The 13,075-nt window shown below is 41.2% G+C and overlaps 1 protein-coding gene and 1 non-coding gene across 6 annotated transcripts in view; one reads left to right on the top strand and one right to left on the bottom strand.

Annotated features, from left to right (window-relative positions):
- Positions 1 to 6,617, bottom strand: part of HDAC8 (histone deacetylase 8) — a 259,468-nt gene extending 252,851 nt beyond the window's left edge. For all 5 annotated transcript variants that reach the window (XR_014076044.1, XR_014076045.1, XR_014076043.1 and 2 more), the window contains exons 1-3: positions 6,412 to 6,617; positions 5,533 to 5,585; positions 2,212 to 2,342 (exon numbers count right to left, since the gene is read on the bottom strand). Coding sequence is in view for 2 of the 5 variants with exons in the window: in XM_081566952.1 (XP_081423078.1) it covers positions 2,212 to 2,342; positions 5,533 to 5,585; positions 6,412 to 6,522 (295 nt within the window). In the remaining 3 variants the exon portion in view is untranslated. The remainder of the gene's footprint in view (positions 1 to 2,211; positions 2,343 to 5,532; positions 5,586 to 6,411) is intronic.
- Positions 3,307 to 3,413, top strand: LOC145537346 (U6 spliceosomal RNA). The gene has a single exon (XR_014076365.1). It is a non-coding gene; the product is annotated as a U6 spliceosomal RNA (small nuclear RNA).
- Positions 6,618 to 13,075: the final 6,458 nt, after the last annotated feature.

Here is a 13,075-nt window from a genome sequence, read left to right as displayed (position 1 = left end):
GCATAATTGGTCTTATTCCCAGTTTCTGGCCCAGAACTCCTAAAATTCTTGGAATTCCTAAATGATGAGTCAGAGACGTATCTTGGTTATATTAATGAGGTGACCTGTGGACCACAACTAAGGATGGGGGTTGGTTGCCAGAAAAACCAGGCATACCAGGGTTGGAACTATCAGTTCTACCTCCTAATCTCCTGTGTGAGGGAAGAGAAACTGGAGATTGAGTTTGTAAGAAATTAATAAACAGAAACTTCAATTAAACAGAGTCAGGAGACCAGAAGGGGGAGCTCTCACACTCTGAAACAATAACCAAGTTTAACAAGAAAGACTTCTTTCCTGGCAAGTACTCAAGTCAATGAAAAGCCAGGGACTCTCTTTCCTTTTTTTTTTTTTGTTACTATAGCCCTCCCAGCTTCTTTTCCCTCTCCATAAGAGTGTTCTTCCCTAGCCATGCAAGAAATTGCACATGGCTTGCTATGGTTGCAGACCCCAAATTACAATTCTCTGCTGCTCCCAAGCAAACCCATGTTTGGAGAAATATCTGGCAGCCTATTTGTTTAGGTCAAGTTCAATCACTAATTGGCCAATGACTTTAATCAATCATACCTATGTAATGAAGCCTCCATAAAAACCCCAAAGAAGAAGGTTTGGAGAGTTTCTGGGTTGGCGAACACATAGAGATTTGGGGAGAGTAGCATGCTTGGAAAGAGCATGGAAACTCTGTGCCCCTTTTCCATACCTTGACTTTCTGCATCTTTTCCATCTGGCTGTTCCTGAGTTATATCCTTTTATCATTAACTAGTAATCTAGTGACTATATGGGTTTCCTAGGTTCTGTGAGCTGCTCTAGAAAATTAATTAAATCCAAGGTGGGGAGGTTATGGGAATTTCTGATTTACAGTTGGTTACAAGTAGAGTTAACAACTTGGACTTATGCTTGGCATCTTGAGTTGGTGAGGTTGTTAGAACCTCCAATTTGCAGACTGTCAGCCAGAGCACAGGTAACAGCTTGGGTTTGCAATTGGTGTCTGATGTGGAGTGAAGTCTTGTAGGACTGAGCACTTCACCTGTGGAATCTGATGCTATCTCCAGGTAGATAGTGTCAGAACTAAGTTGAATTGGAGGACACCAAACTGGTGTCCTGAGCATTGTTTGGTGATGTGGAGGCAAATTCCTTCCTCCACACATTGGAATTGGGTCTGGCACCCTATTAGAAAGACTAGGTTGAGGTACAACAACAACATATCCTACCAAAAAGCTACTGTGCTAACATCAGCTCCAAATGAGAGATAAATGTCTTCAATGTTAGAGCTAGAAAGGCTAAACTTTCAAGATTAACTAGTCACATCTTATAGATGAGGAAACAGGACTGAGAGGTGATATGTCATATCAGTGATGACACAGAGCCAGGTAGGGGACCCTCTGGTGTCTTAAGCTCCCACCTCCACCTTCCACACATACCTCCAGTCCAGTGTTTTTCTACTAAATCATACTGTTTCTCTAGACAATCCTATCGGCCACTTATGGTTCTTTAAAAATGCAGCTGTTTAATGAGAAATAAGGTTATCAAACTTACCCAGAACATAAATCTATATTGAAGTTAAAATACAAGGTCACAGGACAGTTAAATCGGTGTACATATAGACTGACCCAGTCTGGGCACTGCTATTAGGGCCTAAGCAACTGAAAGGTTTTGCTCTATTTGATCCATCATTAATTTTGCTCAATTCATATGGGAGTGTAGTTAAACTAAGAGATTAATATTGTGGTTAACACATTAGTTGTTAATTGAAAGTTTTAAAGACCATCATGCAAGTTATAAGGGCTTCCCTGGTAGCTCAGCTAGTAAAAAAATCTGCCTGCAATGTGGGAGACCCTGGTTTGATTCCTGGGTTGGGAAGATCACCTGTAGAAGGGATAGGCTACCCACTCCAGTATTCTTGGGCTTCCCTGGTGGCTCAGCTAGTAAAGAATTCACCTGCAATGCGGGAGACCTGGGTTCGATCCCTAGGTTCGGAAGATCCCCTGGAGAAAGGAATGGCAACCCACTCCAGCATTCTGGCCTGGAGAATTTCATGGACTGCATAGTCCATGGTGTTGCAAAGAGTTGGACACGACTGAATGACTTTTACTTTGCGAGTTATAAAAGATGAAGTAGTTATGATCTATAGATGGAGGTTGTCCGTCTCCCATCATTGCCTGGTAACGACTTTACCTAGTCCATATTCTATGGAGTCTGGATGATCATCATCTCCATCTTCGCTGACCTTCTGGAGATGCTGCAGATAGGCATCAGTATGGAAGGTGGCCATCTCCTCCATGGAGGCCACTTTGGGCTTAACTATCCTAATAATAACAGAGAACAAAGAGAGGTGAGTGAGTCAGATCCAGAGTATGCCAAAACCTGGAAGCAGGAGCCAAAACTTCCAGCTTCTGGTTCCAGGGGGCTGAAGCAATAAACATATTCCTCCACTGTGCTACAGTCTTCATTTTCTCACATCCACTGCATTAAATAGGGGTGACAGGATAGATATGTCCCTTAAGTTTAAAGGTAGGTAAAAAAAAAAGAGTAATTATATTAAAATTAAATAATCAGATATCACACAACCTTTGCTCTGTGAGTTACAACTTTCATGACAAACCAGTAGGAAGAAATATTTTCATTTGAATCAGTTTTCCTAACTGGGCAAATACAATTCTTTCAACTAAAATTTTACTTTACTAGACAGCTGAATTGTCATGAATTTTGAATTTGGAGTCAGAGAACTTGGTTCCCATCATGATTACCAGCTCTATAACCTCAGATAAAATGGCCATTCTGTTGTTCAGTTTCCTCATCTGTAAAGTGAGGGTATCTTAAGGAACTTATGTGATGATTAAATGATAACATACATGAAAATGCTTTGCGGATAACTCTCATTGTTATTAATAGTGAAGGATAAAAAATAGGCAACCAAAAATGTAGAAATTTCTGTATCTGGTCACTCACATATGCCTCTGAGAGGAAGGAGAAAACAGGCCAACTAGGTTTCACTCAGAAGCTCTCAACCAACTGTTCACAAGAAGTGAAAAATAGGAATAATGGAGAGAATACAGGGCACTAGCCTAGCAAAAAAGACTTAACCACCTCTAACTTCTAGCTGCCTAGTCCCTATATCCTCCTCCTGACTCTCCCACTGCCACTACTGCTCTCCATGCTTTGCCACTCAAAGGGTGGTCTATTGACCAGCAGCAGCAGCACCTGGGAGCTTGTTAGAAAAGCAGAATTTCAGCCTCCCCTCAGACTTATTGAATCAGAATTTGTACTTTAGTGCTTACTTCAGCAGCACATATACTAAAATTTGAATGACACAGAGAAGATTAGCATTGCCCCTGCACAAGGATGACACTCATATTTCTGAAGCATTCTATATTTTTGGATTGGAAGTTGATGCAGATTCGCAGATGCAAAGTATTATACATATTCTTCCCAGGTGGCTCAGTGGTAAAGAATCTGTCTGCCAATGCAGGAGTTACAGAAAATGAGGGTTCGATCCCTAGGTTGGGAAAAATCCCCTGGAGGAGGAAATGGCAACCCACTCCAGTATTCTTGCCTGGAGAATCCCCATGGACAGAGGAGCCTGGTGGGCTACTGTCCATGGGGTCATAAAGAGTCAGACATGACTGAGCAACCAAGCACAGCATACATATATCTGAATCACTTTGCTGTACATCAGAAACTAAACAATATTGTAAATAAACTATACTTCAATAAAATAAAAATTTAAAAATAATCTGTATTTTAACAAGCTGATTCCTATGCACATTCAAGTTGAAAATGCATGACCTAGCCACAGGGAGGCAGTAGTGGGTCTTTTTGTTGCTAAAAGGAAACATGCCCATGAGTCTTTCATGAATTAATATGGTTATGTAGGCTACTACCATTATCAAGCAGTCTCAGCCTTAAAAATTAAATACATATAGCCAAGATCCAAGGAGTCTTGCTTCTTCTTCAAGAATACATGTCCACACCCTTAGAGGTGACAACTCTGTTTATTAAAATAAAAATTTTATGGTTTCTTGTACCATGTTTCCCAGCCCCAATTGCTCCCTCTTCTAATACTCTTCCTCTTGTGTGTGGTAGTCACTCAGTCATATCTGACTATTTGCGACCCCATGGACTGTAGCCCACCAGGCTCCTCTGTCCATGGTAGTCTCCAGGCAAGAATACTGGAGTGGCTTGCCATTTCCTTCTTCGGGGGAACTTCCCAACCCAGCGATCAAATCTGGGTCTTTTTTTTTTTTTTTGCATTGCAGGCAGATTCTTTACCACCTGAGCCACCGGGGAAGCCCCCCACTCTTCCTCTTAACAAATCCTTACTTAAAGCCTCCCTACTTAACAAGAAAGACAGTTTTATTTTTCTTTGATTTCTTACTTGTCTTAAATTAATATTTTAAATGCTAAATAACTTTAATGAAAGGCAAGTAGTTTCTCTATTTACCAAACATATAGGTTAAAAAATGGTTGAAAAACATTCATAAAGAAGATACTCAATAAATGATTTTGTTAATAATAAGGATAAAATTTACACTACCATTTGGGAGATAAACGAAGCATATCACACTAGCCAGCATAGACAGATGCTCACGTAATTGGCCAGGGAATGTCAGAAATACCCCTACAAGTGTCAGGGTTATATTTACTCCTATAATGACAAACAGCAAGTTCAGGTTTTTTTTTTTTTTTTTTTTTTTAAGAAGCACTTAGCTCTGTGCTGAATTCTGGCCTTCATTCCACGAATTTCCTTTGGTTTTGACTGTCTCTAGGCTCATCATTTAAGTTTGGTGGTGGTAATGGTGTGCCTAAAAGTCTTAAATTGAATCCATACTCTCAGATCTGGCTTAGGAAAAAAAAAAAACCAGAACACCTCCCAGCTGAAGGTATTTTTTTATCAGATAGGTTTTAGTACCCATATGTTCTAACCCCAAAACCGCCACAAAATACCTGCTGCTGCTGCTAAGTCGCTTCAGTCGTGTCCGACTCTGTGCGACCCCATAGACGGCAGCCCACCAGGCTCTCCCGTCCCTGGGATTCTCCAGGCAAGAACACTGGAGTGGGTTGCCATTTCCTTCTCCAATGCATGAAAGTGAAAAGTGAAAGTGAAGTCGCTCAGTCGTGTCTGACTCTTAGCGACCCCATGGGCTGCAGCCTACTAGGCTCCTCCATCCATGGGATTTTCCAGGCAAGAGTACTGGAGTGGGTTGCCATTGCCTTCTCCCCACAAAATACCTATTCCTAGGATATTTCCCTCCCAGCCATAAAGCCATATTTCTTAACTGCTTCAAGCACTTTTTTCGAGTTTTCTTAATTCTTCAAGAGCTTTTACTAGGCTACAGGCCAATTACCAACACTGTGTATCACCAAAAAAAAAAAAAAAAGAGAGAGAGAGAGAACTTAAAAAAAGTACCATTCTCTCACTAATTAGTCCCACCGGTGAAGCAGGACGTTAAGGCTATGAACACCTGGGTTCAGGGTTCTGTTCAAAACACAACTTACCTCATTTGCTTAGGCAGTGCATATGCTTCAATCAAGGAATGTACCATACTGGCCTAAAAACATCAGCAAAAAAAAGGGGATAAATGCAGAAATGGTCTCTTACATGTTTTAATTCAGAAAAACCCTATCTTGAACAAAGAAACTTTTAACTCCCCTCCCTTCTTTTTATTTAACAGTTTACAAAGCACTTTAGACAATACTGATACATAGTATTTAAATCACTAAGGCGAAAGCTACCAGGTCTTACGGAGGTGATGGAACACTTTTCTCCCGCAGCTTCTTCTCCCCTTCAGGGATCCCTGGCAGTAGAGACACCATCCCCTCCGTGCGATCCCCTCCCCCACACCTCCATCCCACCCCCAGCTGTCTGTTGGACGCCCAGCTGTGCTCTTAGGAAACTAAGGGAACACTTCTTCCATCACCTGGTACAACTGTTCAAATTTCTGCTGAAGATTTTCCCTAGCCCTCTTCGCTTCCTAATGTGCCCTCTTCGCTTCCTAATGCCCTCACGTTCACTGGCCCCCCACCCCCAAAACTCAAATCACTAAGGCGAAAGCTATCGGGCCTTATGGAGGTGATGGAACACTTCTCCCTTAGCTTCTTCTCCACTTTGAGGATCACTGACAGTAGAGACACCATCCCTCCGTGCGATCCCCTCCCTCGCACCTCCATCCCACCCCCACCTGTCCGTTGGACGCCTAGCTGCGCTCTTAGGAAACTCTCTAAGGGAACACTTCCTCCATCACCTGGTACAACTGTTCAAATTTCTGCTGAAGATTTTCCCCAGCCCTGTGTCCTCTTCGCTTCCTAATGCCCTCTCTTCCACCAGCCCCTTACCCCACCCCCAAAACTCACGTTGATCACCCCAATCTTTCTTACCCGTTTGGGGATTTTGGCCAGGGAGTCGCACATGCTAACATACTCGGGACTGTAAATGTAAACCGGGGGCAGCGACTGCCCACCATTCGCCAGTTCCTCCGACTCCTCCATCTTCCGATTACAGCCGTTTCGGAGCCACCGTCCGGATCTGGGTTTTTTCGGACTCAGCCTGGGCTCGGGTTCCTGCTCCACCGATCGGCCGCAGCGGTGCTCCTTGGTCAACATTCCCTCCTAGTCTCGAGATCGCCAGTGACACTGTTCTCGCTCCCCACCCAATTGAAGGAATGCATGGGCCTTCTCAGGCCAGAACCCCTTCATTTAGTGACTACAGTTCAAAAACGGAAGGTAGGGAAAAATAAAAATCCAAAAAGCTGCCAACTAGGGCCGATATTTTATGATACAATGTAGCACAGTCAAAATTAACCATCCTTGTTGCCCTACGGGGCCATTTGAGATGAGGTCAAACCAGCTTCCGAGCATGATGGGAGATGTAGTTTCGAGGGATTTGAGTAGCGGAAGAGCGAGGGCTAATTAGTAAAATAGCCGCGAATTTGAGTTTTAGCACTTAAAAAAAAAGAAAGAAAGAAAGAAAAAGAAAGAAAACCCCAAAACAGTCTCAACGCTTTATGAACTGCCTCAATCTGCGAATACACCGACGTTAATATCTAAAGACAGACACTATGCGGCCACTAAGAGCCCAGGACCACCCAACTGCCTCAGACGGAGATTTTTTGTTGGGGGACTAATTAACGGTATCAACGGTTTGAAAAGTTTACACAGAAAAGGCTGTGCGGCAACTTGGTTTACTGCTTTTCATTATTATCTGTCCATGTCCATGTAAAAGTTAACAATCCCAATAATTTACTCTGGCAAAGCTGGTACTACTTTCTTAAGAGGCTGCCTGGTATTCTATAAATTGCTTGGTAGATTCCAATCAAGCAATAATGTCAAATCACTCTTTGAAAACTGATGTGGAGTAAGGGTGTAAGTAGATATTCTCGGTGATGTTGGAAACTGTAGCTCCTCTTCCTTCCTTCCTTTTGTCTTTGCAGCTATACAAGGGTTAGGGAAATATTTTATGTTTAGTGTGAGGATTCATAAAAACTACTTTATGCTGAAGCAGTTCTAGAATTACCACCAGTATTTCCAGGTTCCTGGGGGTTCCTATTATCTGATGGAAACTAGCCAATGTCCAAGTCCCCAACTCTCATATCAACATGAACTGACTTTACTAACACCTCTCAGACAATCCAATATCCTTACCTTCTTTAAGGATATTAAACATTTATCAAGTATTGTGATATGCACTTGGATATATTATCTCATTTTATCCTTGCAACAGTCCTATAAAAGAGATTGTAATACACCCATTTTACAAATGTAGTTTAGAGAGAGAAAATAACTTAAAATTTGTACACTTCTAAGTAACTATTCAAAGTCACACACTTTCAAGCAGAAAAGCAGGAAATCTGGATTTTTTTTCTCCTGCTATGCATTCTTTAGCTAGAATGTAAGCACTTATGCTTCTTTTGTATCTCCCCATAGAAACTACTTCAAAGTTCTGCAATCATTCTATCATTCATCAAACTTTATCTGACATCAACTAAGTGTACAGTATAGCTGAGGATTCAACTCTCAAGATGAATTACAATCTGATCTCTTGTCTCAGAGATTTGCATTTTTGTAGAGATGAGACAGATACACAAGAAACCACAAGCAGTGCAGAGTCAGATAATGAATGCAGGATGCTTAGATTATTTAATTAATAAGCATTAAGTACTTAAAAACTGGTGCTTAGTAAATGGCAAACTAGGGTTCTTACTCAGTGGCATCTGAGAGGGTCCTAGCGAATAGATGGGATTTTACTTGGTGAAGAAGGGAGCCAGGGGAGGGGCAGGCTGACTAGAATCAACAGCATATGCAAAAACAAAAAGGAAAACATTTCTAGGTTAGTTTAGCTGAAGGGGCTGGCTCATGAAGTGTTTTGAATACCAGACTAAAGAAAATAAACTTCACCTTGTGGGAAATAGGGAGACATTTAAACAGAAAACTTAAAATGAAAGATATCTATAGCAGTAGTATGTAGGGAAGATTAGATACTGATCAGATATCCTACAGGCAGTGGGAGTGCTGCAATGGTTCAGATAACAAGTAACAATGATTTATGTTTTGTTTTGCTTTTTGTTTGTTTGGCTGTACCACGTGACATGTGGGCTTTCATTCCCTGAGCAGGGCTGAAACCTGTGCCCCCTGCAGTGGAAGGGTGGAGTCCTAACCACTGGACTGCCAGGGAATTCTTTTTTTTTTTTTTTTGTTACCGTGCCTGCCTCCTGAGACAGGCCTGGAGGTACCTGAGCAACACAGCTTTTATTTAAGGTGAATCTGAAGGCAAAGCATGGGAGACGAGGGGCGAGGGCGGGGGTCCAGTGCTGGCGTGCAGGCTCCGCCTCTGCTCCCCAGGGAAATCTTAAGTACTGATAATTTAAACTTGGGAAGGGTTAATGGAAACAGAGAGAAAGAAATAATGCATAGGGTAGGTTCAACAGGACTTCCTTACTACTAGTATTTGGATATTGGTGTGAGAAGGAGATGGAGGAGAGTCATTGAAAATTCTTAAAAGTCTGTATGAAGAGAATGTTAGTAGTATCAATATAAGGAACAGGGAAATTAGCAGGAAGAACTCAGATGGGAGGGCAGGCGCTTAACCCATTTTATTTTCCCTTATACATAAGAGATAGCTAAAGTCATAATAGTGGCTGAGATAGCCAAGGGAACATGGCTTTCTCCAGTATCTAATTGTCATATCATCTATCGGTGTCTAAATGTCATATCTAACTTAACACTTTCAAACCAAACTCCTGAGTTTCCTATCCAAGTCTTTGCCACCCTTTCCCCATCTTTCATAGCTCAGTAAAGATACCAACATCTATCCAGTTGCCTAAGCCAGAAACCTGGGAGTTATTTGTATTCCCTCTTTTTCTCTCACTCCTAAATCCAGTCTATCACTATCCATTGGCTTTACATTCGAGACACATCCTAATTATATCCACTTCTCTCCTCTGCACTGCCACCATCCCAGTCCTGGCACTGTCATCTCTCACTTGGACTTCCTGCAATATCTAACTGGTTTTGACTTCCACTCTTGTTGACTTCCAGTCTATTCTTTGTCTGAATGAGCTTCATAAAACATGCAAATCAGATAATGTTACTTTTTGAAACCTGCGCCACACCATGATGAAAATCTTTGAGCTAAGAAGAAAAGAATAATTTGGGAAATGCCTTTTTGGGGAGTTAGGAGAGAAAGATGCCAAAAAGAAGACAAAAAAGGAACAGTTGAGTGAGAACTAGTACAGTTTTACAGAAATCAAGGGATGAGAGAGTTACAAGAAGGGAGACATAGTAACAATGTCATGTATCACAAAAGGGTAAAAAATAACAAAAACAAAACCCCTTTTTGCCATTAGGGGTTCACTGGTGCTCTATGAAAAATACACGAGGTAGGGAAGGAAGCCAGATAGCAAGGGGTTAATGAGTGAAGCCAATGAGGTCAAGTGTAGCTTCCTTTTAGAAGAATTTTGATTGTGAAAGGAAGGAATTAGTATTTCAACCTAGGGAGATGTCAGAGCCTAGTATATTTTTAGGGTAAGAGAGAAATCCATATGTTTAAACAGAGAAAGGAGTCTATGGGACTGTAGGAGTTGACTAAAAGGTGAGATCATGACAGATTGGCAGTACAAGAAGGAAATGGGACTTGTCTAGTGCTTTTATGGGTAGGAAGTGGAAGGATGATGCAGAATACAGACTGGCTAAGTGAGAATCTAAAATCTGGATTCTATTTGAGGTGAAAATGGATTGTTCCATGTGTTCTTTCAGTTCTAGCTGAACACTTCAATGAGGGGGAGCATTGCTTCTAAACTGGAAACAGTATCCTTGTTTGGCATACAATGGTGCAAGATGGAAAAAGATAAATTGTTGCTTGGGGATCTGCAACTGGTAGCATATTCCTGCAGCAAATCCCACAGGGAGGCTGCACCCTTATTCATGATTAGGATAGAGCACAAACCATGCCACAGGTTCCAATCTCAACTTTCCACATGCTTAATACTTCTATGATCCTTAACTCAAGAAGAAAACCTTTCCCAAAGCACCAGATTTGCAGTCAGAGGACTTGAAATCAGAGGAAATAGGTTGAATCTTGGCTTCACAGTTAACTTAGTGTGGTGACCCTGGATAAGTTCCTTGACTCCCTTTCCTTAGGCATTTTTGCTAAAGGTAGTTTTTGAACTAGCAAGGTCATGATAGGCTGTGCCACTTCTTTTGATGATCTTCTCTGCCTTTACTTGCTGGCAGAAGCAGGCAGAAGGGAAAGCAAATACATTAAGAAGTCACTACCCCTCTGGCCAACCTCTTTGTGCATTTTATGATATGCCCACTGATGCCTCAACTGTACTGAATCAAATGATCCTAGTTTTCATACAATTTCCTCATGTCTTTTCCTTGGAAAGGGTCATTGTTGAGAATGTGAATTCTAGAGTCAGACTGCTTGGGCTTAGATCCCAGTTCTACCATTTCCTGGCTGCTTGATCTTCAACAACTTGCTTATAATGCTCAGTGCCTCAGTTCCATCATATGTAAGATGGGGATGACAACAATTTCTATCCTACAGGGTAATTATGAAGACAGAATAAGATGGTTCATGCCAATAGAGATGCAGACATAGAGAACAAACTCGTGAACACAGTGGGTGAAGGAGAGTGTAGGGCGAATTGAGAGAATAGCATTGAAACATATACATTACCATATGTAAAATAGATACTTAGTGGGAAGTTGCTGTAGAACACAGGGAGCTCAACTTGGTACTCTGTGACAACCTAGAGGGGTGGGATAGGGGGGTGGGAAGGAGGTTCAAGTGGGAGGGGATATATGTGTACTTATGGCTGATTCACGTGGTTGTACAGCAGAAACCAATACAACATTGTAAAGCAATTGCCCTCCAATTAAAAAAAAGATGGTCCATGCCAAGTGCCTGTATAACAGTGTCTGGCATTTGGTAAGCACTCAAATATTGATTATTATTTGCATTAAGAGCTATTATGCCAAATATTCCTTAATTTGGGGGAAGTCTCCACCCCACTGTTATCCTTACCCACATACCACTACTGCATGAGTACTATTACTAGTTTGAGGACAGGTCTTTGGCTTTTAGGCCTAGCCTTAAGAGAAATTAGACTTCTGCTAAATATAGGGTGACTATACCATCCAAACTGGGACACTTTTAATGACAGAGAGTGCTATTAATAATTACACCAGGACAACAGGTATAAATGGGGACTGTCCTGAGCAAACCAAGACCTAAGGCCACTCAAGTTTAATAGGAAATGAATACTAAATATAGAAAAATATTGTATTTATCTCCATTGCATTAGTACAGGTACTAGGTATTTGGTAAGCACAAAAAGGATTTTTTAAGAGTAATAACAACTTTTGACCCATCAGCTGCGTAAAATTCTCAGAATGTAGTATAACCTAACTAACCAGGATGCAACTGCAGAGATAGTTCATCCTTGCTGGATAAACCCTCTCTTGTTATACAAAAGGCTAATGAGTAACAGAAACAAGATTCTGCCGAATATTTATAATATTTAGGAGAGCAAACAGTTTTTAGGTATCTTCTAGTAGTGCAGGGGTACCACCTGCACACAAATGTAATGTTGAGCAAAAATTAGTCTTATTCATTCATCAGAACAGGTTCCCTGATGATATCAATAAGCTAGTTTAAATTTAGTGAGCGTAGTTTAGGTAGCTGTGCATGTGAATAATAAAACTGCATTTCTTTACATATATTGCATTTTATATAATTTATAATATGATTTATGTATTAATATTATCCTACTTTGACACAATTAATGAGCTTTGACTGTACTGCATACCTAGAGTGTGTAAAAGAGAACTATGAAATAAACTCCAATCACAGAAACACGTGAGGCTTTGCACATTGGCACCAGACATAATTTAATTGGAAATTCTAATTTTTTATTCTATTTTCAAAATGTAAGTGCTTAAAAAGAGTCCAATGTGTTTTTTAGTGTTGCATATTTAAAAATGAACAAAATATGAATCAAGTTTTCTAAACAGTTGCTTTAAAAGTGAAGTAGCTCTGTATGGGAGGCATAGTGATAGATAACCTCAAAAACCCAGAGAAATGTAGCCATCAGTGTCAGTTCAGGTAAATTTGTGTGGGAGCTAGTGGTGACGCTCAAATGTGCCACTTCAGATGTGCTCCTCATGGCTGGGGTACACTTGTAGCCAGTGAAAAGATAAATAGTTTCAGTTCAGTCACTCAGTTGTGTCCGACTCTTTGCGACTCCATGGACTGCAGCATGCCAGGCCTCCCTGTCTGTCATTAGCTCCTGGAGTTTACTCAAACTCATGTCCATTGAGTCAGTGATGCCATCCAACTGTCTCATCCCTTCTCCTCCCACTTTCAATCTTTCCCAACATCAGGGGCTTTTCAAATGAGTCAGTTCCTCGCATCAGGTGGCCAAAGTATTGGAGTTTCAGCTTCAACATCAGTTCTTCCAATGAATATTCAGGACTGATTTTCCTTAGGATGGACTAGTTGGATCGCCTTGCAGTCCAAGGGACTCTCAAGAGTCTTCTCCAA

The sequence above is a fragment of the Giraffa tippelskirchi genome, chromosome X, assembly GCF_054371585.1.
Source record: "Giraffa tippelskirchi isolate mGirTip1 chromosome X, T2T-mGirTip1v1.2.pri, whole genome shotgun sequence".
Taxonomy (NCBI): domain Eukaryota; kingdom Metazoa; phylum Chordata; class Mammalia; order Artiodactyla; family Giraffidae; genus Giraffa; species Giraffa tippelskirchi.
This window is presented reverse-complemented; position numbering and strand designations above follow the sequence as displayed.